General features: G+C 38.6%; 1 protein-coding gene across 4 annotated transcripts in view; it reads right to left on the bottom strand.

The window, feature by feature from the left end:
- Positions 1 to 427: 427 nt before the first annotated feature.
- RGPD4 (RANBP2 like and GRIP domain containing 4) overlaps positions 428 to 26,413 on the bottom strand; it is a 34,353-nt gene continuing 8,367 nt past the window's right edge. The window contains exons 9-30 of one of the 4 annotated variants that reach the window (XM_052773682.1): positions 25,365 to 25,574; positions 24,676 to 24,854; positions 24,411 to 24,586; positions 23,971 to 24,094; positions 22,853 to 23,014; positions 22,383 to 22,520; positions 22,146 to 22,292; positions 21,479 to 21,661; positions 21,314 to 21,397; positions 20,670 to 20,808; positions 20,398 to 20,495; positions 15,065 to 19,850; positions 13,955 to 14,032; positions 9,469 to 9,636; positions 7,944 to 8,036; positions 6,829 to 7,025; positions 6,097 to 6,325; positions 5,465 to 5,563; positions 5,154 to 5,296; positions 3,270 to 3,543; positions 2,782 to 3,116; positions 428 to 1,006 (exon numbers count right to left, since the gene is read on the bottom strand). In XM_052773682.1, the coding sequence (XP_052629642.1) occupies positions 701 to 1,006; positions 2,782 to 3,116; positions 3,270 to 3,543; positions 5,154 to 5,296; positions 5,465 to 5,563; positions 6,097 to 6,325; positions 6,829 to 7,025; positions 7,944 to 8,036; positions 9,469 to 9,636; positions 13,955 to 14,032; positions 15,065 to 19,850; positions 20,398 to 20,495; positions 20,670 to 20,808; positions 21,314 to 21,397; positions 21,479 to 21,661; positions 22,146 to 22,292; positions 22,383 to 22,520; positions 22,853 to 23,014; positions 23,971 to 24,094; positions 24,411 to 24,586; positions 24,676 to 24,854; positions 25,365 to 25,574 (8,348 nt within the window). In that variant the 3' untranslated portion in view covers positions 428 to 700. Of the gene's footprint in view, positions 1,007 to 2,781; positions 3,117 to 3,269; positions 3,544 to 5,153; positions 5,297 to 5,464; positions 5,564 to 6,096; positions 6,334 to 6,828; positions 7,026 to 7,943; positions 8,037 to 9,468; positions 9,637 to 13,954; positions 14,033 to 15,064; positions 19,851 to 20,397; positions 20,496 to 20,669; positions 20,809 to 21,313; positions 21,398 to 21,478; positions 21,662 to 22,145; positions 22,293 to 22,382; positions 22,521 to 22,852; positions 23,015 to 23,970; positions 24,095 to 24,410; positions 24,587 to 24,675; positions 24,855 to 25,364; positions 25,575 to 26,413 lie in introns of all 4 variants that reach the window. The other 3 variants (XM_052773680.1, XM_052773681.1, XM_052773683.1) reach the window with 3 other exon arrangements.

The following is a 26,413-nucleotide window of genomic DNA, read 5'->3' as shown; positions in this document are numbered from 1 at the left end:
GCCATTATAAACATTTAAGATAGCCAGGAGAGCCACATCATAGCACGAGCAGTGGGTTATACTGCAGCATTTCAGGCAAAATCCAGATGTTAAGTACATGTTTTTCACTCAGCTAAGTCATTTAGAAATATTCTATGTACAACAAAAAAGTTGGTATACTTTTCTAGCAAAATACCGATCAAAACATTTAAGAACCATTCTTCAGCTTTCAAATACTGAAGTGCTCTTGAGGAACTTCAGGCCTGCCAGCTGCCTCAGCTTACTTTCCACACATTAGAGTAAAAGCATGAAGTTCCAAAGGCCTTCAGTTTACTGACCAGCAATTAGCACCTACAATTTGCATATTCAAAATAGAGATCTAAGAGAGCAGGAAGACAAATTAGGTAAGTTTTCCTTTTTTTAAACAAACCAAAGGGAAGTCAAGACATTTATTTTAACAAGACTAAGATTTAATTTTTAAAATTTGACATTTAATACAAATATGTCAGGATAACACAAATACACCTGAAATATGCCAGTGTCTGAACTTTTTATTTAACATGCAAAAAATCAATTGGAACACATAAAAACCCCACCTATAAGCTGTAATTTTACATTTATACATCAGAAGTGTCCATTTTAAGAAGTGGAAATAATTAGTCAATAACATCTAAATACTGATTTATACTGCTAGAACATCTGTATACTGAAAGCAATAATTCTATATTTGCCCACAGTCTGTAATGACAATTCTTCCATTTACTAGACCTTTAGGAGAACCAAAGGATTCAATCTTTTTCACAACATCCATTCCATCTTTCACAAACCCAAATACCACATGCTTGAAGTCCAAATGTTCTGCTTTTTTAAGAGTTATGAAGAACTGAGAATTATTCGTATCCCTGCCCTTATTTGCCATTGACAACAATCCAGGACCGGTGTGTTTCACTTCAAAATTCTCGTCTTCAAATGCTGTTCCATAAATCGACCGTCCACCTGTTCCATCATCGTTAGTTATATCACCTCCCTTAGGAAAAAAAAAAGCATTAATTACAAGTCCCCAAACATACACCAACAGCACAATTGTATCTCCTTTCAACAGTAAAGACTTTGCTTTGGAAGAGCTCATTCTTAGTTTTCACATCTAGATATAAGGCTTCCCAGCTTCAGCAGCTTTGTTCATTTTAATGGAAGCAGTAGTGGGAAGTTTATCCCTCGTTTACTCTGAACACAGCATTTTATCTTCCTGCTCCACATGGGGACTGCTCCTCTAGGCCTGTCTTTCCCACTGCCTGCTTCCTGCATCACTTAGCCCTGACAGCTGGGACTTGGGTTATCTCATTGAAGGCCTGTCCTTGCTTAGTCCCTGCAGGCACAGAATTGATCACCTGAAAAAGGTTAAGGTACTAGTGACCAGTAATTTCTTGCTTCTGTGCAGGCAGCAGCTTTTGCCATGTTACTGCTTGTTCAGGAGAGCAGCTACTGCTAGCAAGCAGTGTATTTTGTCTTTCTGGAAGGCAGCAAGCTTCTGGCTCACGATTATTTGACTACACACATAAAAGTGACAATATAGGTTATCGTATCTTTGAAGGAAAGACTTCTCTTTGAAAAGCTTTTCACTGTACCTGCAGAAAGTTTAGGCAAAGCAGAGCAAACTTAGAATATACTAATTTCATGTGATAAAAGCTCACTTTTTGTCAGGATATGCATGGTGCAGTTAACTGTTTTAAAAGCAAGCCTGCTCCTTATAGGATGCAGAATACCCTGAAACAAGCTTAAACACTAAATGAGCAATACTGCTTTCCTTATCAGAAAGGCACCAACTTTTAAGGAAAGAGCCATAAAGGGCATACTTCAGACACAGGTGATACCTAATCAAGAGAGTGGATTATGTTTTATTCTGGTGACAAACCATTCATATATTACTGACTACTTCTGAGTTTGTAGAAGGTCATGCCTCATCTTCAGGGATGTAGTGACATGCAGGAACATCAGTGTAGTGTATAAGGAAGCTGGTTCATTCTGCCTGTTACAAGTCACTGAAACTCACTGAATCGATGAGAATTTTAGGGAAGGAAAGGTCTATCTGAGCTATGATCAATCTCCTAAGCCTTCACCATTTATGAAGAACTTGCTAGTGCTACCTAACACATAGAGAGATTTAAAACCAACACTGCCTACATGGCGGGTTCAGATGCACTTCAGGCTGATGCTCCTGGTGAAAAATTTGAGTATTTTAAGGAAGAGGCCACTGCATGATAATGAAATCTAGAAGACTTCTTTTTGATGGGAACTTGAGCATCTAAAACACTTGGAATATCAGTTTTAAGTGCACATTATCTGAAACACAAAGTGCACTTTAAAATGTAAAGGAAGCCTGGAAAGTAAGTGTTCTTAGCAGGTGAGCATACAGAAGTTCCTCTCTGTAGAGAGAGCGAGCTGAATGGTAGTTTGGGAAACCCTACCTTCCTTGGTGTTCCTGTTCAGCAACAGGTCCCTTACCCACTGTAAGAGGAGATCTCTATCTCCAATTTTCTTTCCACTCTAACACAGCAGCACTAGGTAACACTGAAGGATCAGGCAGCTGGCAGACACAGGTAAAAAGCATTTGGCTTAGGGCAGCACATGCAGCTTGTACCATTTCTCATCTCATTGTAGGGAAAGGGCAGATGAGAGTATCTTGCACACTGGATTCATGCTGCCAACAGGAACGTGCTATCCCATATAAGTGATTTTTGAAGTGCCATTGTTAGTCAAGATGCATCTCATTCTCTCAATGAAGAGTCTTCCTGTTACGCTTACCTGACACACAAAGTCAGTGACTATTCTGTGAAACCTGGAGTTCTTGAATCCAAATCCTTTCTCTCCTGTGCACAGGGCCCTGAAATTTTCAGCAGTTCGAGGGACAATATTTGAAAACAGCTCCATGGTTATGTGTCCTAAAGGTTCATCATCAGCAGAAACTTCAAAATACACAACAGGGTTGGTGTCCTTTGACAGTCCTGCTGCCAGAGATAAGTGTCCTTTCTGTAGTTCTGACAAACTTAGCTGGCATTCTTCAAACCTCCTCTTGAAAGAATTAGCCATTTCTTGGCTTTTAAATCTGACTGCAAGTTGTTCTACCTTTACTTCACCATCTGAAAATAAATCCGAGAACAGGTTTCTTTAGTTCTATTCAGTATAGTCAGAAACAAATAGCTTTCATCTTATATAATTGCCAGGGAAAACCAAAGCCACAGAAACTACAGATGACTTAGGAAAAAAAAAAACAAACCACCTGAAAAACTCACCGGCATAATCTGTGGCTGTCCAAATTAAAGCATTGTTTGACGTATCAGAGGGCACTAAGTTCATTTCTTTGGTGATGACATGGTTTGCACAAACTTTAAGAACTTGGTCTCTTCTCATTAGGACTCTATAGTATTTCTTCTGTGTATGGAAGAGGATCTTTATCTCTCCAACACCACGCTCCTTCCACTGAGTAGCATCCCTGTCCCATCTGTAAAGTTTTGCCCTCTCTTTGAAGAGAATTTCTTCATCTTCTTCTCCAGATTTTACCTCCACCTAAAAAACAGCACAGTAGAGTACCTGTGATTTCCCAGAGAGCTGCTGTCACCAACATAAATAAATAGTATTGCATACACTTATGATGATTCTGCCATATTACAATGGAAAATTATTCAATGTGTTCCATTCTCCAACACCATATCCATCATACCCCAAAACGAGTAAAACATCTAGCCTTTTCAGAATTTAAGAGCCCAAGAAATTCCACTGTTTGAGATTAACTATAGCACTACAATACCACTTTGCCATGCTGCGTATGGTTTTGGTGGGTGTTTGTTGGTTTTTGCTTTGAGTGTGGTTGGTTGGTTTCGTTTTGGTGGGGGTTTTTTGTGTGTGTGTATTTGGTTTTTTTCCTTTAAAAAAAAAAAACCCCACTATCAAGTGTTCTGGCAAGTTTGCCTGCAAAGTTTCAGGTTTGCTGAATGATGTGCACACTGAGAAGTGAAGACACAGTACCATTACCATTGCAGGTGTTGCCTTTTGAACATTGTTAAAGAACTCGATATTTGCATTTGAACAGAATAAACACCAACTGAGCATAACAAACTTAGGCCTGACAGCCGTATCTCCTCCTCACTTTATGTATGCATATCACTGCCGTCTAACCTCCTTTAATTAACACATCTGAAGATAATGGAACACTTGAGAGAACTGGAGGAATACATGACAAACAACTATTTGTGGAGGGAGAAATGAGACTGGAGAAGCAGCAAGTAAGGGGAGAAAGTAATAGAATCCATAATATGACACAGCTGAGCAAAGGCATACCACATTTTGAAGGTGACTGAAGGCCTGTTAAGAACTACATCAGATTTGCTGTTCAAATTAAAGGACAATGCATACTGTTTATTTGTGCTCTATTTGTCTTGCTTAATAATTATACTAATCTGTAATTAAATTATATTATTTATAGGAAAGCCAGAAAATATAACTGTAACACCAGAAAAGTTTGAAATCGTTATTAGGCACACTACAGCTAAATACCAAATTAAGACATGAAAAACTGTGTGAAGGCTCACTCAGCAAGTTATAAAGCTACCTTCAAAGTTGAAGGTTCTCCTACTTCTTGAAAAAAAAAAATTATTTTCAAACTAACAAAGTTTGTTCCCTTAGCCTTCAGGCGAGGTTAATTGTACTACATCTTTATTGCTTAGTGATTCTAGAAATCTCTTGCGTAGCTTAGAGTAAAAATTTTAAGTTGGCATGACTTTCACAGAACTGAATCTACAAGTCATTGATACAAAGCCACAGCTGAATTGTATTACCACTAAGTTATTCAGTTCCCCCCCTTGGTTTTCAACTGTGCTATAATGAATCAGCTTTAGCTTTTACAAGTTGTGTACAAATTTGCATACTGATCACCACTCAGACAAGGTATAATGAAGTAAACGTTGAAGATTTTGACTTATGCACCAGACCCTTCCCCAGTGCTAAGCTGTACTAGGATTTAAAACAGCAGGCGTTTCTACATAGGCAGGGCAAGAAATAGAGAACAAGGCACACAACACGGAAGGCAAAGTTAGTCAAGCAAAGCATTTTTTAAAAAATTGCTGTGTTAGCAGACATGCTTATCTTAATGTTGTTTTATATTCCAGAAGTCACCTTACCTCTGGTAAAGACACAATTGGCTCAAAGTGGATATCGTCGCTATGTACCACCTCATCATCACTACCACCTTCATCTTCATCTGCTTTACGGGCTGTCTCCCCAAACACAGCTGCTCCTGTATTCGCCCATTTGAAGTTTTTATCTACAATTAAGAGTTACATTTTAAACTTTGTGTAGTTCTTTTCCTCTTGACAAAAACTTGCAAAAAACTTTTCTACTGATCAATCAGTTAACATTTGGTGCACAAAAGTTATATTGTATGAAGCAGAGGTCCAGCTGAGTGTCTGTCTCGGAGACTAGTTTAACTCACCTTTTGAGCCAAAAGCAAAGTCTCCAGAGTTTTTGGAAGCCAGATCTGCAAATGACAAGCCTGCAGTACTGCCGAAACCAAATGAGATGATTCTGTTTTCTATCAAATAAGAAGGAAAAGTCAAAGGTTTTTCTCTGCCTTTCTTAAAGAGAATGCATTTAATGTTATGTAGTCAAAAGCATAAACTGGAGAAGTCTCTACAGTATTTTTATCTTCCAATAAATTTAAAGTTTGCATGACACTTGTCATAATGACAGTCCATTATTATGGTTTAAAAAAAGGGCTCAAGACTGCGTGAGACAGTTTCAGCACACTACTACTCTGCAGATCTACAGAGGTCTAATAAGTATTCATATGGTATTTAACAGTAAACTAATGAGAGAAAGTACATCATATGTAAATAGTACGACAGACACTAGCATTGCTCTGTAGTAGTGCCATTTGAACACACCGGAATTTGACGTATATAATTATTTTAATCCCCAGTCACGTTTTTACCAGATTGGAACTCATGCTTCTAATTCCATATTGGTACTACTTGTCTCCAAGGCAGCAACTACATTAGACAAACTAATCTACAGAAAAGCATACTTACAGTCCCCCCCCAAAACAGAATGCAGCCCCGACCCTACCTTGTGTTGACTCTGGACAGTCTGAATCACTTTTTTTAGTTGACAAGTCTACAGGTTTGTCATCAGCTCCTGATAAAGTCTGTGATACATGCACAGTCTCCGTGGTGGAATCTGGTTCTTCACTGTTGGTAACTGACTGGACAGATACTGTCACCTCACCAGTTGATGGAGTAGGTACTTCTTCCTTACTGGTACAGACTAAGTCAGCCGAACTTGTAACCTCATTCTCCTGGGATTAATAAAGAAGCAATGAACAAATAAGATAGAAGAGCCTAGTATTCAAACCACCTCCTCAGGAGATTAAGAACAGTCATTTTAGAAAAAAAGACCACCAAGAAAAATTGTTGTTGTAAGCTTTCTGAAGTTTTACGTTACACTTAGCACACAAGGACATTAACTTGACAAAAGACTGAAGTAGTAAGCTTTCAAAAAAATACTATTGCTTCCTGAAATCAATTAGTCCTTATATACACATTAGGAGTGATTTTACTAGCCAAAGCATTTTATGCTTTATGAGAACAGCTGCACCTCCTTTCTCTTCCCAAGGAACTTAAGATCTACGCTTCCGTTTCAGTGTTGGCAAAGACCTGAGTCACAGCCACAAGAGTCAAGTAGTTTTTTCCCCACTGGATGTTTTAGGTCTCACGAGGTGAAAACTATGTAGTCTCACACATATATGAAGTAATTGTACAAGTTTAATTACAAAAAGTTCAGTAAAGATTTAGTTCTTACTTTTGTTTCTTGAATTTTAACTTCTGTCTGAAAGTCTTCTGGACTGTCATCCTCAGTATCACTGCTGACACCGCAGACAGATGTAGAAGGAACCTGCAGAGTTTCTGCTTTAGCCTTCTCCTCAGGAGTTGGTTTCTTTTCCCAAGTAGTAGCACATTCTCTTTCATTGTTGAATTCACTTTTTCCTGCGATGCCTACTGCAAAGAATAAAAATTAATGGAAAACAGCTGGGAAGGCAGCTAAATACTGAAGTAATTTTTGGCACCTACATTATAAAATAACCTCATGATAGCCAGAGCAACCTGAAGTAAGACTTCAAGAGTTTTTCAAATAGCATTACTGTTTAAACAGTGGAAGTGAAGACTAACTTAATCCCACTCAGGGTGACTAGACTTGGAAATTCATCATACATAGTTTTCTACTGCTATCAGGGAATTTCCATGCAATGATGAAGAGTTCAATCTTGCAGCTGCTGCTACTCATAACTTCCTTCAACATTTGCTCGTATTTCAGATGGCTAAGTATACACTACCCCTTTCTAGCACATATCCTCAAAAAACCCCCAAACTTCACTTCTAGAAGTATCTACCCAGATTTTCAGTTATGCAACATTACAGTCTGAGGCACAGTCAAAGTAGACATAAATACAAGCAGCAAATTCAATCTTCGACACCTGTATTTTTAGTATAAAGACCAAATATCTTTTTTTTAGTTGAACAATATTAACTCGTAAGTTTAACTTAAATTGACTATCTGCAGAAATAGCAAGTATTCACAGATGTAGACAATTTTCCTCTTGTACAGTTATCATGCCAAGCTGAATTCTTCATATTCAGAAGAGAAGGCTCAAGGTAGGACAACACTTCGATGTTCTTGTTTAGAGGACACCTGAAATGTACGTTTCTCATTCAGGTACCACTTTAGTGCTAACTAACAGTTCAACATACTGAGCTTAAAGCTGTATTTTGAGAGGCAGTTTTTCTGCTCCCAGCATCAGTGCTTCTAAAAACTATCTCAGGAAACATAAAACTAATCTCAGTGCCCATGTGTCCTTCAGATTCAGAGCTTATGTTTCGGTATATAAGAAGTTTTAAGTACTGTGTTTTAAGACATACCTTTTACAGGTTCTTGCAATTTCTTCTTCTCTTCTGAATCACTGGGATACAGTCTTCCATTAAGTTTTTTAACAGCTGTTTCATAGTCTTCATCTTAAATAAAGGAAACAAGCGTTAAGCTCTCAGGCATCCTCTAAGTACAGAGAAGTCTGCTAAGCCCTTCCGACTCACAAGCCTAGCAAGCACACGTAGTTTTTGCTTATGTTTTAAGAGTTCCACAGGTCAGCAAGTAAGCTTTCACTTCTTATTTTGCATACATGTGCCTCAGTGCACTACTAACACTTTTCTCAGCCTAGATTGTTACAGATTCATGGCACGTGTTTTTAGAAAACACGTTTCTTACTGAGTGATGTTATTAAGAGTACCACTAAACAGAATTAGGAAGGAAGACTGAAAATCTTATATAAAAACTAGCAAGCTCAGATATTTGGGGGGCACTTGTCTTCTCCCATTTTCTGTTGAATACAATGCTTCAGAACTTCCAGTTAACATATTTGCTGCTCAATAAATTAAGAGTAATTTAGTTGCATTACAGTAAGTTTTGATACAAAATATGTCCAGTTTCAGTGTTAGGAATTTGCTTTAGAAGACAAATAAGCCATTAGTCTAGCCTTTATGGAACCTGAGCATGTTCCTTTTTGATAAAGACTGCCTTGTATTTGTCTCTAAAAATAGTTACAGAAGTAAGCCTCTTGCTCAAACGAGACTAGGCTCAAATATCCAATTGTTTAGTCTTACCTAACCAACTGCATTGGTAATATGAGTGTGAACACCCAAAAGACACCAATACAAATTTGCTTTAGTCATTCCTGGGCCTCCACTGTAATGTTCTGTCTTGAAGAACTGAGTGTACCTCTTTGGCCATAAGGAAGATGGTAGGATTATTTCTCATCAGTCCAAACAAAAATACTCAAGTGTCTAATGGTTCTGATAGTATTCACAGAATATCTCAAGTTGGAAGGGACCCATAAGGATCACCGAGTCCAGATCCCTGTTCCTTGCAGACTACCTAAAACTGAACCATATGACTAAGAGCATCGTCCAGATGCTCCTTGAACTCTGACAGGCTTGGTGGTGTGACCACTGCCCTGGGGAGCCCGTTCCAGTGACCGACCACCCTCTCTGTGAGGAACCTTTTCCTAACGTCCAGTCTGAACTTGCCCTGACACAGCTTCAGTCCATTTCCTCCTGTGCTATCACTGATCACCAGGGAGAGGAGATCAGCACCCCTCCTCTGCTGCCCACCTCGAGGAACTTGTAGACCACGATGAGGTCACCCCTCAGCCTCCTCTTCTCCAAGCTGAACAAACCAAGTGACCTCAGCTACCCCTTGTAAGTGTGGCCCTCAAGGTCCTTCACCATCTTGGTCACTCTCCTCTGGATACACTCTAATAGTCTGATGACTTTCTTATATTCAGGTGCCCCAAACTGCACACAGTGCTTGAGGTGAGGCCGCACCAGCACAGCGTATTACAACCTTTCCCCACAAAAAGGCAACACAAAGATCAACTTTGGCACTCCTTACCATCATCCTCGTCACTCACATATCCAGGCTTATTCTTGTAACAGAAGAAGGTTGAAGGTAGCTTGAGAAAGCCAGCAAGAGCTCTCTGTTCAGGGGTAGGTGTTAACTCATAAACTATTACAACTTCATCAGATGGAAGATCACCTTCTGCCACCGTTGTCTTCTCAGCTTTTTACAGAAATTGAACAAACCATTAAAACAGAATAATTTCAGAACAGGGAATAACAGTAACCCCAGACTGCTGTTATTACAGAACTGAATTAAGTCTAAAGCAGTTCGAAATACATTTTGAGCCTACATATTTTCTGTTGATCCACAGGAAACAAATCAAAGTTACAGGATGCTAGGACAGAGCATCCTGTTAGAACTTAAGGAAGTCTAACCTGCATGCCCAACTACATCCTGTTCTATTGCCTTTGAATTCAAGCATCAGAACAGGAACAAACCTGCATCTTTATATTGTTACAAGGATTATTTAACTAAGCCTTCATGTCAAACAAAATACAACTATGGAGAAGAGGTATATAGGTGTTATCTAGAGAGAGGGGCAAACTTCAGGCCTGAAAAAAAGAAAAAGTGAAGTTGTCTACAGCCACATGTCCTACTGCATTGCTTAAAAGTGCTTTAAGTTCTACAAAATTTTAAACAGCAACCAAATAGAACTTATTTCAGATTACCTATGGGAAATCTGATCTTTTTATTAGCTAATCTCAATTTAGCATAATACCTGTTGCTGAAACTTTTATTGTTACAGAAGTAAAGTAATTTTTAGTTCCACCTTGTTGAACAACAAAAAATATTGCTTTCAGTCTATTTAACTAGCTTTTCCAGCAAGGACAAATACCACTATCAGTTTTATTACATAGCTTTTTCTCCCCTCTCCTTCAACATTAAGTTGTCCATTCCACTTGCACTGTTTTTTCAATACATAATCAAAGGTCAAAGCTGAAAGCACAGCCTAGAGCAAACTGTATTGTTTGGTTGGGGCTTTGTTTGTTTGGGTTGGGTTTTAGTGTTTGTTTTGACAGGGTGAGGTTGGGGGTAAAAGGTGTGAGAAAAATTTTTTAACTATTTATAAGAACTACCTCATAAGCACACCAGTGTCCACACACTGGCTGTTTCTAAGAACAATTTGATTGCTTTAGTAAGTCAACCTATCTGTTAACATTCTCCAGGTTTGAGTTAAACTAGTCAGCAGAATTTGAAGGGTGCTCTCAAAAGCTCACTATTCTTTTCATTAGAAAATATTTGATAAGTTTGTGGCACAACATAGTCAATGGGAACCTAAATCTTCAGCTGGGAACCAGACCACTACCCAGTTCCTGAGGAACACTGATTCTCCTGCTCATGCAGTTTGATATTCATCACTACAAGAGGAGACAAGGACAGAAGAGAAGTGTAATGTTTATAGACATGTCCCTTGATCTTCTGACACTTCTAACACAACTGACACACTAAAATATATTGCTTTTTAAAAGTAGTTTTCCAACTAGTATCTTTCAGTAGATGAATAGCAATATAAAGAATAACAGAGTAAAAGCAAAATCCGAAGTACTAGTTCAAATTTAAGTTTTTTTTCCCCAAGTGTTCTCTCCCCAACCTTTGCCCTAATGGACTCTCCCTTTGATTACAAGTTAATCATTTCAGGCATTTATATACCAGTGTAGCTCAAACCCACTACCAGCACATACAGTCTTGTAGATTAATTGGGTTTGCTCACTTTTTTTAGATCTCAATAGCTCTTCTGAGCCTGTATAAAGTAAATGTAGGATAAAATTCTTGAACAGAAAATTTCTAAGTTCATATCATGACAACAGGCTATAGATGTCTTCATATATTTTCTCAGAATCTTATGCAAAAAACTCACTAACCCTAGCTAATTTAAGAATTAGAAGTACATCTAGTATCGTGTTATGAAGATATGCAGGTATCCTGCATATTAGCATGTGTTTTATTCTCTCAGATTAGTTAAGCAAGTGTCTCGGACTGAGTAAGTTTGCACCAAGTTCCCCACAGAGGTTTAAGTGTGGAGTATTTAGTCTTAAAGCCATTAAAAATTACAGCAAAAGAACAGCTTTCCTTAGGATTAGAGAAATTTCAAAAATGCATCTTCGACAACAAAGAATTTCTTCCAAAGTCAGTCAGGTAGATGGTAAAAGCATGAGCTTCCTTTAATCTGAGCAGTATAAAGCTAGCTAGAAGACCCTGGCAACAGATGATATAATCCATCATACTCGACAGACAGCATTCCCAAAGAATTATCATGCTGTCTCTTTCAGTAGCCTTTGTACAAAGTAGCTGAATAACAGAAATACATTAAAAAGTCACTTCAGAAAAATTCACAGGTAAAGTTCTCCATGAAGCTAATCTATCAAACACTGGGATAAGATTCTAGTGTTCCAAACGTCCACTCAAAGTGACAAAAGGGTTCAACAACAAAGATTAAGATTATAACATGTATTTGCCCTCAGAACACTAAGACTGAGCAAGATGTTCATTGGTTCAGTTAAGTCAGTTTCTTCTCACCCTCCCAACAAGAAAGCTAACTTTTCTGATTAAAAAAATGCTGCAAACAGCTTAAATATATCTTCACAGGCAGCCATGAAAGCAAAGAGCCATGCATATGTACAACATATTCTTAAAAGGCTGTTGGTTTTGTGATAATAGAACTTTATACTCAGGGGGGGGAAAAAAATCCACACAAAACATTGTTAGTATATGGAAGGAACAAATTAAAGAACAATACCATGCACAACAGTTTTTTTCACTGGTATATTGTATTTTTGCTTTTAACTGACATTAAGACCAGGTAGGCCTAAATATCTAGCTAGTCACAATACTGGTATTTTTTTCTCATGCATATATCAGTGAATATCTTCTGGATATAAGAGAAAAGCACCAGAGTTTAAACCTTAATGCATGTAACTGATATAGTAACATGCAATTGACAGAACTTTGATTCAAACTTTTAAAGCACTTAAAAAAAAGCTCATGACCTGACCCAAGAAAAAGTACTTTTGCACTGAGGTGCAGAACTACTGTGAAGTTAAATTTCTTTTGAACGTTGCTTTAGCACAACTCAGAAACTGCTCCCCAAAAGACGTTCCCCATGAGAAAGCCTCAGATTATAGTTGCATTGGGTAGGCTTGAAAACCTAATTTTGAAAGAACTTCTCAAAGTCATTTGCTATTAAGTCAGAGCTCAAAACGAAGCCACTGAAGACAATTATCAACTGTAAATAAAGCACTAAGTACATAATCATATCCTAGTTATCAGAAAAACAGAAGTGAATAACAGTCTGAAGTACCAGAAAGGCATATTTTGTTTGGTTTTTCTTAACTACACACATACACACATCCACCCTCACACATCCACAATATAAAAACAGGATCAATTTGAGGTAGCAAAAGTCCTTGCACGTATGCATTGGCGCAGAATGCTTGATCACTCCACATTATGGACATTGAATGATCAAAATAAAACTGAATTGTTAATAAAACTCCATCCACAGGGATGCCTAAAAACACAGAATAGTTGACTTCAGATCATATATACAGGAGTTCAGTGTTTAAATATGAACAGCTTCTCTAGAAATACAATTTTGGGAAAATGGTGTTTGGAATGACATTTTGACATTTTTAAACAATGTAAGACACTAGTCATGTTAAAAGACTGTCTTGTGCAGACTAGAATAAAAATTTGCTTTTTAAAAGTAAGATGCTGTTGAACTGTGTAAGTTGAGTATGCTTACAGCAAGCATACTTGCAAGAAGCACTGTTAGTAACATCTTATAATGACACATAATCAAGCTGTACCAGTTTTGGTTATAGGTTCTGAATGTAAACAAATCAGTTACTTAGCAAAAGTTTTCTGACCAGCCAAGGTGGACTTCATATTATACATGAAGTATATACATATAGGCAGTAGCTAAGGAGTTGGCTTTCTCATTTCTGCATGCTCCTTGCTTTTAAAAGTGCAATAGTTAACATATTGATAATCGGGAAACTGAATTAAACATTTCCAACAGAGAGGCTAAATATATTCAAGTGTTTTACTGGATAACCTGTCTTGAGATCTTCAAGCATATTTCATTGAGTGGAAGACCTCAGGCACTAAGAGATGTATTCTCTGAAAATAACGGGAAAATTTAATTTCTTTAGAAAAGGGGAGTTTCAGAGATCCAGTGTGCATGTTCAGCAAAACTGTGATGGAGAAGTGCAAGGCAGATACCCTCAGAAAATAAGGCAAACAGAAGCCAAAAGCTTAAACAGCGCCATCCATTGTGCTAGCTCATATTAACATACTAAGGGCTACAGACATTCTCCACCAGGACAAATACAGCAGTCAGACACACAATTTTAAGTACTCTTCTTCAGCATGCATGTTAATTATAAGGATTACTGAGCCAACTGCTTTGCCGCAGTTGGGTTACTGTCCATGCCTGCTAAAGTGTTTTTATCACACATTCAGTGCAGTATGTAAATACCTTTACTATCAGGTTGCAAGGAAGATGTGCTTGTCCAAAAGGCCATTGGATTAGATTTAAAAAGGCTAAAATTAAATCCTAAAAAAATAAATTGTTTGGATATAAGTGTTTACCTGGAATTTTAAAAGGGTAAAACAGACTTATCTATGTTCTGGAAGCATTCTATAGTCGTATTTCACAGTAGGAAATTTCATCTGTTAATTCTACACAAGTGTATCCAACCCATGTGAAGACTGCAGCTATCATCTTCCACCACATCACTTTACTACAGTTAATAAATGGACAGTATATCTTCATAATTCTAAGACTAGTGCGTAAATTAAAAACTACCATCTGATTAAACAGTCTTGCACTGATGGGAAGCAGCACACGAAGCCTTCAAAGAGAAGTACTCCACCATTAAAATGCTAGTAAATCCCATTCTTCTCACAGAGACACTTCAGTACATTATAGTGGTCACAGCCACAACTTCTGCAAGCACGTCTTTTTCAGACAGCATCAGAAACTCTGTAACTGAGGATGTAATCACATGATCTCTTTTCAGGCTAAGGAAAGAGGCTAACATCTTGTATTATTTAAGCTATACATATGAAATTACAGAGCCAATAATTAAGACTTCAAACAAGTATATAGAGAGCAGTTTTAAAATACCCATCTGTTCAATCATGGGGATAATTAAAATTTTAGCTGAAGCACACATTTGCTGTTCTCACACATTACCACTCAAAGCAAAGGCCCAGGTACACATGCTACCAATTCAACTACTTAAGTTTAAAAAAAGTGAATCCCCAGCTCCTTCTTTAAGTACTTAAGCCTGAGATTCAGGTACAGCACTTCACAGAGTTATAGCTCCTACCTGAAATCCCTTCTCTCACTAATCAACAAAACTCCATCCTGCATCACACACTTTCATTTTTCTATGAAAATAATTATGACTTAAAATTGACTCCTTTAGTTGAAACTCTTGAGAACTTGTGAAGACGTGGGTACCCGCATTAGAATAGAATGAAACTACACGTTATCAAGACAACAAAGAGTAATGAATAGCATAGAGATGACTGCTTAATAAGTTGCTTAGTTGAATGAAGTACTAGTTCAATTGACACTCACCTTTTTCCAGAATTCTAAATGAGAAGTTGGAGGGTCCATCTTGTGTTGAAGTAGGCAAGTTGTCTACCTTGCTGTCTGGAGGCTTCTGAGGAGCACTAGAGCTTTTTGGTGGTTCAGAGACTTCCAGTTCTTTCTGCGCTGTGTTCTGAGACATTGGAATGTGGTCTTCACTCTTTCTTGGAGGATTAAAGCTGAAGCCAAAGAGAGAACCAGTGGCTGAAGTATTTCCAAACGTGAAAGTCTTTGACTTTTCATTACTGAAAATGCTCTTGACAGATTCAGATCCAAATACAAACTTTGGAGGAGAAACCACTGTTTTTGTTGGTGTTTCAGAAGTGTTTGACACCTCTGTAACCTCTACAGTTACATCGGAAGTATTGTCACCATGGCTAAGGTCAGTTCTTTCTCTGGTAGTTTCTTCCAGTACAGCTACAGCGTTTTTACCACACGGAGATTCCTTTGGTGTATTGGCACGAGAAGAAAGAGGTGTTATCAATGTCTCTCTCTCTTGGGCATGCTTTGCTTCATCAAAAATTTGCTTAAATGAGTCTGCAACATCTTGCAGCTTGAATCGCACAGCTAGAAGTTCTACTTTCCTTTCTCCATCTGCAAAGTCACATGCAGTCCATACCCATGCTCTATCGGATCCTTTCATTTGTTGCATATTCATGTCTGGTGTTATTCGATGATTGGCACAGAGTTTTAGTACCTGGTCCCTTCTCATTACTATACGTACTTGTTTGTTGTCATAGTTCTGTAATATCTTGATGTCCCCAATACCTCTCTCCTTCCACTGATTAGCATCTTTGTCATATCTGTAGAGCTTAGCTCTGTGACTGAAGACAACTTGCTCATTTTCCTCACCACTGGTCACTTCCACAAGATCAGGCAGAGGTACCACAGGTTCAAAGTACTGCCCATCTCTCTCCTCTTCCTGAGTAACATCAGAATCTTCATCTGTGCCTACTGATGTTCTACTCTGGTTCTGTTTGGCAGGAGATTTGGATGGGCTCAAGGCAGATTTAAAGCTGAAACTAAAACCTGTGGTAGACTCTCCAAATCTAAACAGATTTTTCCTTACAGGGCTACTTGCAAGAGGTGATGCATACACAGAACTACTTACACTATCATCCAATGCTTCTTCACGCAAATCATAGTTATCCCATTCCAGAGTAGGCCCAGTACTTTCAGCGTGCGGCTTTATAACCAGATCAGAAGTACTGCTGGCACAAACAGAGTTTCCATTTTCCTCTTCTGACAGTTTAGTTTTGTCATCTGTCAGAAACGTTTTGAGATCTTTTAAGCCACACTTCATTTCTTCTGCTTTCTGTATAAGTTGAGCTGTCCTACCTGTATCAACAAGTTTATGGGGTGTCTGCAGCGGTATATCTAGTAGTAGCCTCTGACATTCTTCAAACTTCTGTTTGAACTCCTCAGCCTGCTCTGGCGTCTTGAATTTTGCTGCCAGATGTTCCAACTTAGCGTCACCATCAGAGTAGTCATTGGCCATCCACATCCATGCTTTGTCTGAGCCAGACAGCTGTTTCAAGTTCATTGTTGTTGTTATCCAGTGATTTGCACACACCTTCAGTACCTGCTCACGCCGCATTAATATTCTTACTTTGCCATTAACTTCATTTTTAAGAATCTTCAGGTTACCCACCCCACGTTCTTTCCACTGGCTTGTTTCTGGATCAAACCTGAACAGCTTTACTCTTTGGGAGTATAACACTTTCTCATCTTCCTCTCCTGTAAATGGTTCTACTTTTTCAGGCATCTGAACTATAGGTTCAAAATGGATATCATCACTGTCCTCTGTCTTATACACATCATCATCCTTCTCACCAAGGTCAGCAGATGTATTTGATTTGTGATCTGGTTTAGAATCCTGTGAAGAAAACAGTTTTTCACCTGCACCTGAAAAGCCTTTGAAGTTAGGGTCTTTTTTGCCAAACTGAAAGCCTTCCCCAGGAGTACTTTTTGCAAGCTCGGCAAAAGTAAAAGTGCTGCTATTTTGCCCAAAAACAAAGTCGCCTTTCTCCTTGTTTGCCGATTCTTGAAATTGGAACGTAATTCCACTATCTGAAGGCGGTTCCTTTTTGTCTTTTTCATCAGTGCTTTTCAAGAAGCCAGTTGTACATTCTTTGGATGGCTCATCTTTCTTAGTGGTATTTTTACTAGACTCCTGTATCCCAAATTTAAATCCATCTGCAGGCACTGGCATCGCAAAGCTAAATCCTTCCTTTGCAGACTTAGCTTCAGTATCAGAAGGAATCTGAAACGTAAATGATGGTGTCTTGCCTTGCTCACCATGACCAAACTTAAAGCCCTTTTCTAAGAAATCACACTTGAAGCCTGTTCCCAACTGTCCTCCAGCAGGTTCGGATAACTTACTTTTCAAGCCAAAAGTAGGAGTTGATGAAGCATCACCAGCAGGCTTACCAGATGGATTTGGCGTTTGGCAGGCTGCACAGGCTGGTGAAGAACCTTCATTCCTCACAAGACAAGTACTACAATCCCACTGCCCTTCCTTTTTAGTAAAAAGCCCTTCAAATCCATTTTTCTGTGGCTTACTTGCATCAGCAATGGAACCAAACCTGGGAGCAGGGGATGCCTGAACATTAGGTATAGGCACATTTGGTTGACTTTGAGAGTTAGGATTCTGACAAGAATGACAGTTCACATCTTTTGCTTCATTTTGGACTAGGCATACAGAGCAGTCCCACTGACCTTCTTTTTTAGAAAATGCAGTTCCCAAGTCATTTTGAATAGCCTTTGGAGCAACTGCTTGGCCAAATTTAGAAGTAGTTTGTTGACCAGATACTGCTGTATTAGTTTTGTTTGGATTCTGGCACGCAACACACTTGGAGGCAGTGGGTTCGTTTCTTACTAAACAGACAGAGCAGTCCCACTGACCTTCTTTTTTAGAAAATGCAGTTCCCAAGTCATTTTGAATAGCCTTTGGAGCAATTGCTTGGCCAAATTTAGAAGTAGTTTGTTGACCAGATACTGCTGTATTAGTTTTGTTTGGATTCTGGCACGCAACACACTTGGAGGCAGTGGGTTCGTTTCTTACTAAACAGACACTGCAATCCCATTGACCTTCCTTTTTAGCAAAAGCAGATCCAAATTTGTCCTGCACAGTACTACCACTGGCTTTGAAACTTCCAGCAGAGTCAGTTAATGGGGTGCCATGTGTTTCCCACATATCTGGATTTGGACTTTGACATGACACACAATTCTTTGCAGCTGCTTCATTTGGAACTAAACATACTTTACACTCCCATTGATCCTTCTTCACGAGATGCTGCCCAAACCCACCAGAAGAATAGGTTTGCGGGGCTTCCTTTCCAAATGAAAAAGTGGTAGGGCCAGACGCAGTTGATGTAGCTGTAAGACTGCCTTTGCTATCAGATTCACTGCTCACCCCATCTTTTGGGAACTGAAAGCCAAAGTTCAGGGTCCCAGAAATGGATCTGCTAGGCTCCTTGATGTCCTGATTTGTTGTTTCTCTTGCAGTCCCACTACTCTGAGTCACAGATGTGTCAACATTTGATCCCAAGGTTTTTAAAATATTCTGTGACTCCTCGAACTTACTTTTGAAAAGCATTGCTTCCTCAGGTGTTTTAAATCTAATTGCAAGCTGTTCTGGTTTTGGCAACTCATCTGCATAATCTAAAGCATGCCATACAAATGACTTATCTGATCCAGCATTGGGAGTTAATTTCATATCGGTATTTATGTAGTGATTTGCACAGATTTTCAGTACTTGGTCCCGTCTCATTAGAAGACGAAATTTGCCAGACACTTTATGTTTCAGTATTTTCACATTTCCAATACCCCTTTCTTTCCATTCTTTAGATTCTGCATCAAAACGAAAGAGCTTGGCTCTGTTGCAGAAGAATTCTTCTTCATCTTCCTCACCTGTCTTTACTTCAATCTTGTCAGGGAGTGGTACCACAGGATCAAAATGAGGACCATCATCATCCTCGTCTCCACCATGGGTGCTTCCTCCCTCATGACCTTCATGACTTCTATTGGCCAAATCTGAATTTGAAGTCATAAATACAAGCTTGCTTGGTTCTTGGACACTAAACATATCGCTCTTCTCAAAACCCAGGGTTTTGTGCGCATTTTGTCCCATGCTTTCTCTAAAAGAGATGCCTGGAATATGTTTATTGCCAAAATTGAAGATGTTTCTTTGACTATTTGTGTGATCATTAACTGGTTTTTGTTCGATATGTCTATCATCCTGTAAAGGTCTATCAGATGTCAGAAGACCCAAAAGGCTTTCGCTGCTATTAAAAGCTGCATTAGCAGGCTGCGTTGTAGCTTGAAGAGAAGAAAAGGTAAAGTCTCCATCATTAGACTTGAAGTTAGTGTTGAATTTAAAAGTTGTTGGCTGACTCGACTGTGCTGGTGTTGGCAGAGATGTTTTTGATCCTTCTGCTGTTCCTGGCTGTCCAAATTTAGATTTTGGAAACTCTATCACTTTTGATTCTGCAGGCTTTAAAGCTGGTGGCGCGACTGAAGGCTTTGTGAAATAGCCTGGTTCAGGCAATGGTGGATTTGTGCTTGCCTGTGGAACACCATAATTGTAATAATCATCACCCCCACGAGGGGAAATGAGTCCAGTAGCAGGAGAATCAAAACGCAGAGGTGTGCCATATATTTCTTGGGAAAACATACAAGCAGAAGTGTTTTGCAGAGGTGGTGTATGCATTGGTTGTTGATAAGCATATATATGTTGCTGAGGTGTAAGTCGGTTCATGCCATAGACAGGAGCCTAAAAAAAAAGCAGAAAACAATTGCTTTACTTGTTATGGTAACAGAGGACAAAGTCTTACTGTGCTGAAGCACACATAACATGTACTCTCAAAAGCAGGGCATACTTTCATACAAGTTTAAGTCTAAACTAATTCTAACTTAGTTTAAACTGATGAGTTTAAATCTTAAAAGGGCATCTGAAAATAAGCATTGAAAAAGAGGCACAAGATGAGTGGATTGTTTTTTTATGAAAAAGCACCTTGAAAACCCCATTCTCTTTTGCCATACTACTTGGGGGGGTGGGGGGAGGAATAAATTAAGTGCTATCACACATACCCTGTAGGGTACATGTACTAACATATTACACATATTTTGCTGACTTTTCCTCCCAAACTCCACATCCCCCAAATTAGGCAGAAAGATAAATTATCAGTTTATCACGAGAAGTCCACGTTTACCAAATACTATATAAAGAACTGCAATGACATCCAAATACATATAGAACCAAAATCAGTCATTTTCACTAGATCATTGGAAGTAGCTTAAGTGGACAGATTTGTTCTCACCTTCGTTGGTGTTACATTGGTCGCAGCAGTTCTGAGAAGATACTGAGAGTTATAGGCAGGGGACTGGCTGTAGTAAACAGATGGGCCAGTGGTAGCAACTAAAAAGGAACAACAGGAAAACAGTTTATACTTGATTTTTTTGGTGGTGGTGTTTTGAATGGACTCTCCCCAGCAATCAGTTTTTAATTGTAAATCATTAAAACACTTCTGCATTATTTTCAAAAGTCTTACTTTTAGTCGACCATTCAGATAAAAATTCAGCAGCAACTTACCTGTTAATGGAGCCTCATGAAGATTTTGTGCTCTCTGATAGCCCTCTGACATCGTATCTGTTCCATAGCTTTCAGCAGGCCACCGATGAGACGACGCATTTGAGTTGGAATTATTAAGTTTCATTTCTTGCATTTCATTCTGTCAAGACAGTGAGCCAATCAAAAGCATATACTACATAGGTATTTGTAGAAGAAAACGTAAGCAACAATCCCTACCCTTTTGCTATTTAAAAGCATGTTCAAGCTTGGGGGGAAAAAAAAAAAAAATTAAATCAAGAGGTACCTGCTGGAATCATCCAAGATCTGCCCATGCAGCACAAAGTACTAAAATTGTGTTGTAGAGCCAGAAGTAAAACAAAACCAGAGCCAAGTGGATGAGAACCAAGCTGATGAAAGCAGAACTCTTTCTGTATACAGCCCTTAGACAAGTTGCCTCTACACCCCTGCCGAAATCCCAAGTAAGAGTTTTTAAGCAAAAAGATTTAGTCTTGCACTCAATTTAGGCAGATGTTTACAAAAGATAATTCCACTGATTGAAATAGTAGTCTAGGAACTGTAAGTTAGCCCACGCTATTTTTACAAAATCCTTACCATAGCTACAAGGTCAACTGTTCTTCACTGAATATGGTGACAAAATTGTTTACCTTTAAAGCTTCCACTTGCTGACAGATCATCTGAAGTATAGATCTGTGATCTTCTGCCCACTGAGGAGGAGTTTTCGGAGAAAACTAGAAAAAAAAAGTTAATTGAATCTAGTGAATTTTTCTTCAAACATAACAATTCCCTGAAATAATAGCTGGCTAATATACCTTGTAGCTCTTAGTTGGTGAAAGAGAGAACTTAGTTGGTGATGGAGTGGAATGTTTCATCTCCGAATCTACAGCTCGTGACAGGCCATTTCTGAAGGCAGGACTTCCCTCTTCACCATTCTCACCAAGTTCCTGGATCACTGTATCTAGCATTTCCCTCACAGTTTCAATAGACACCGGCAGCTAGAAAGTTATTTGAAACATGAGTCATGATTGCAATTCTCCCTCAGAACAAGACAGACTACATTCAGAATTCTGGCTGAACAATTCACAAGACTTTCATTACACAAATACTGTTTTTTCAGCAACGCTGCAAACGTGTTAAGATTCATGTAGGAAAACAATTCACACAATCATTAGTTATATTTTTTTTTTTAAGTATCAACCTCTATAAAAAGATAGTGGCAAAAGTTATTTTTTTTACATTAAAGCTTTCATCCACAGGGTAGTCTGAATACTGCATCATCTAGTAGGTTACAGAAGTTACCCAGAGTTTATCAATCCACTGGTGTTAAGCAGGTTATTTGTCTTGAGTGGAGAAGTTTAACTTGCCTTAATAGAAAGCCTGGTCTAAAAAAAGCTAACAAATGCAAATGGTTTCATTTTGAAACAGTAACCAAAGCCACTGCATCTCTTGTTCCAAGTTTTTAAAGCAAGAATTACTTACTTTCTCAGTTACTGACATATCTGAGGAGCTTTCCTCAATGATTTTCATTAAATAATGCTTGCTTTTAAGAAGATAGGTTTTGTGTTCTTCTTGTTCTTCTGGCAGCATGGCATCATTTTCAATCTCTTCAGCCTTTCTTTGGAAGATCTAAAGAAAAGGACGCAGATTAATTAAGAGCAGTCAGAAGGCAACTGAAAAAAGCAAAGCATTTTGGGGTGATGCAATTTATAAACTTACCACGGCAAGATTCCAGTATGAAACCACATTCTTAATAGCTTCAAATGCTAATAAAGCATCATCAGTTTTGCCATCAACTGCATCCAACATTGCAAATGCTATACGTGCCTCTTCTTCATACGCTGCAACCTGAAACACCTACAAAGAAAGTGAAAGACAACTCGTTCCTAACAATGGAATGAGATAATTATTTGTTTTCCTATAATACAGGGAAAATACTTTTTAAAGAAAGTTGGTACTAAGGATGTTCAGTGCCTTCCAATCATATACACAGTTTTAAAGGTAAGAATGAAGTTGTAAGGAGAGATTTTTTCCCTCCTTTATCAGATACTGATACTACCAAATTTTATCATTAACAGTTTTATAGTAATAACAACAGGAGTTGCACAATGCAGATAAAAATCCCACAACTATGTAAGTTTCTGACATAGACCCTCTCTTACTTCAGCCTTGGCTTAATCAATCTGTACCTGAATGTCTACACTATGGAAGTGTTTGAAGAGAGGATCAGTAGGTTCAGGAATACTCCTCTTCTTTTTGATAGTTTCCAGCATAGGCAAAACTTTCTTCCAGTAATAGACACTTCGTCCAATGTATTCCTTCTGGTCATAGAAAGAGTTAAGGCTAATGCCCTGGTGAAGAAAATGGAATAGAAGCACTTGTTATTTCAACAAATTCAAGTCAAAATGCTGTTCATGCATATCCTTCTCCTGTTTTCTTGAAAAGTTCCAAGAGTGCTTCTCTGACACTTGAGATAAACCTCGGGGGCGTTATCTCAAGAGCTATGTAAAGTAACATACATGTAGAAAATAACACTACAGTTTAAGACACAAGTACATTAGAGAGTGACTAAAGCAACTAATTTGCCTGACTGCCATGGCTTAACCCCAGCCAGCAACTAAGCACCACGCAGCCGCTTGCTTACTCCCCCCCCACCAGCGAGATGGAGGAGAAAATCAGGAAAAGTAGTAAAACTCATGGGTTGAGATAAGAACGGTTTAATAGAACAGAAAAGAAGAAACTAATAATGATCATACTAATAAAATGACAACAGTAATAATAAAAGGATCGGAATATACAAATGATGCACAGTGCAATTGCCCACCACTCGCCGATCGACACCCAGTTAGTCCCCAAACAGCGATTCCCCCACCCCCACTCCCTCCAGTATATACACTAGATGTGACGTCACATGGTATGGAATATATCCCACTGGCCAGTTTGGGTCAGCTGCCCTGGCTGTGTCCTGTGCCAACTTCTTGTGCCCCTCCAGCCTTCTCACTGGCTGGGCATGAGAAGCTGAAAAATCCCTGACTTGAGACTAAACATTACTTAGCAAGAACTGAAAACATCAGTGTTATCAATATTCTTCTCATACTGAACTCAAAACATAGCACTGTACCAGCTACTAGAAAGACAATCGATTCTATCCCAGCTGAAACCAGGACACTGACAAAATAAACAGCAGTTCTCAATAACACATTCTCATCTGATTTTTTTTTTCCCTCCACTCTGTCTGTTTATAGTATGGAAAATAAGAGAGAAAAACACCTCAGCTTCTACATATTTAAAAATAATCTCAGCTTACTGTTTTTTGCAGGCTTTTTGCCCAGTGTATAATTAAGGCAGGTTGAAGGCCATGTTTCTCCAGTGTTCGCAGAGTACTTATTCCATGCTGCACGATAAGCCTCAGTTTTGCTGCTGTTCCTGGTCTGAATATCAGAAGAAACATTGCTTGATTAGTATTCTCTATTTTTCATCTGTTCACATGTCATTTGCTTGACGACTATAGTCCACAGTTTTAGTCCTAACCTGCCTCTAGTTTAGAAATGCATTGTTAGACTTCTAAAAATGGATTTTTTCATTTCTTTCAAGTGTATCAAGTCCCTACTACAAAGCTTCAGTGTCCAAAATACGTCAAAAAAAGAAAATTTAACTTTACAAGAATCTATTGGGACCAATCCAAGCTGCTGTAGCAGGAGCAGCCTAAAGGCTTGATCAAACATTTCCAAACTGAAAAAGCCTTACGTTGTTTTTCTCTGAATAAGAGTACGAACGGCATCCCACCAGGATCTTTGCTTTTCGGTATAGAGCTGTTTGCACACTGGCAGTGGTAAGAATTGAGGCTGATGTGCACCGTAGTGAGAATTAAACTTCTCTTGCAATTGTAAGTTGCTAGTGAATACCACCCCAAGTAGGAATACCTGTTTTTGTAAAAATAAATAAATAAAAGGTATTAAATACCAAAAAGCTTGAATTATAGTACTTTTAAGAACTTGCGAAGTTTACTTACTTCAAGGTCCAATAGGCAAATGGATTCAGGAGCATCTGTCTCAAGTCTTGATGTTTCTTGGGGCAAGTGAAAAAGCTGTTTTAACCATTTGCGCATTGGGGGTAAGACTGACATAGAGTTCCACTGCAAGCCAAGCCACACGAGGTGCTGGAGACTGCCACTGTGCATTCGAACAGCACCTATGCAAAAACAAAGTTGGATGCAGATGTCAACTTCCTACAAGTCAGCAAAACTTGAATCTGATCAAAGCTGGGTTTCACATTTCATTCTGTCAGAGCAGCCAGAGATACTTTACAGACCAATGAGCATCAAGATTCCAACTTTCACTTAGGAAAGATTACAAACTTCAAATTAGCCAAATATATCAAGTAGTTCATCTGAGTGCTCAAGCCATCAACCCCTTAAGCTTCTGAGGGGGTAACTCTCAGATTTCCTTTCACTTCCATCCTCACCATATTCAGTCCAACAGGCAACTACTTTTAGCAATCCTATTTACTTCTCCAAAATCTTTAAGAATTATTCAGGTAGGACTTTATTGCAAAGTCAAGAAGTGCAAGTCTTGCCTAGGACAGGAGGGCAACTTTTGACAGCTATTCCAGGTATTTGTCTTTTGTTGCAATATGAAGTATTTGTAGAAAAGCTTCTGCTACAGAAAGTTGCGTTGAGTTTCAGTAAGTAACGCCTCTTACCAATATCATATTTATTAAGTTCCACTTGCACTGGTGCTTGTGTATTGACATTTCCAATATCATCTGTGCCAATAAAAGATCTCTCTTTAGAAGCTCCACTCTCAAACAGGCTATCAAACAATGTAAACGAACCACTCTTGTTTGCAAATGATTCCACAATCTCTTTAAAGAAATCTTGCTTGCCATGGCTTAAGTTCAGCAGCATATGACCTAAAAAACAAAAATATCACTTCACATAAAGCAGTGAACATACGGAAAATAATATTTGATACACTGTTCTTGCTACCGGAGGCTAGGCGGAAATCAGGATTTCCCCTTATGAAACCCACAGACTGTTAAGTTTTGTTCTCCCTGTAATTAGGTCAGTGTTTCAGCACATAGGCTTTCCAAGCTTTTAGTGACAACAATCCCAAGGCATTTGTAAATCCAGTTCTTTGGGAAAACAAAGCCATCTTCTTATCATTACTATTCAAGGGGCATTGCAACTGTCCTTGAAATAAGTAGCTGTAATACAAGTAGAAGTCTGTCTTACCAAAATCCATTCTGAAACAACTGAATCTGATGTCTAGTGGGTTCGTTTGTTTTCATCTAGGCACTGCAAGAGTTTGTAGACTGAAAAACTGCCTATACTTAGCAGCAGAAAGAGCAAAGCTGATGAACAAGAGGATAGAACGGACAGGGCAACAGTAATATTTTCTTTTCCTCTTGGGGCTAACAATACTTGCAAAATAGTATCAGCAGACAGAAGCCATGTCCAATAGATTAAGAGACTGTAAAAGTTAAGTTCTATCGTAGTGTGCTGGAGAGGCAAAAAGGAGGGAAAAACCCCACACTTGAAAAAAAGAGAACACGCTCTACCACCATGCTAAAGAGGAGAAAAAAACCCCTTTAGGTGTCAGGATCAAACTACTGTTTTGTTTTACACATGTAGTCAGAATCTAGAAGGTTTTATTGCATATTGAACTGCTAACATTTCAAGATAACAAATGTATTCTTTTACAAACCACTTAGCCTTTGAAGTAACTATCCATAACACTAAAATGGAACTA

Source organism: Harpia harpyja, chromosome 22 (assembly GCF_026419915.1).
Source record: "Harpia harpyja isolate bHarHar1 chromosome 22, bHarHar1 primary haplotype, whole genome shotgun sequence".
NCBI classification, from domain to species: domain Eukaryota; kingdom Metazoa; phylum Chordata; class Aves; order Accipitriformes; family Accipitridae; genus Harpia; species Harpia harpyja.
The sequence above is the reverse complement of the archived record's forward strand: the minus strand, read 5'-3'. Positions and strand labels throughout refer to the sequence as shown.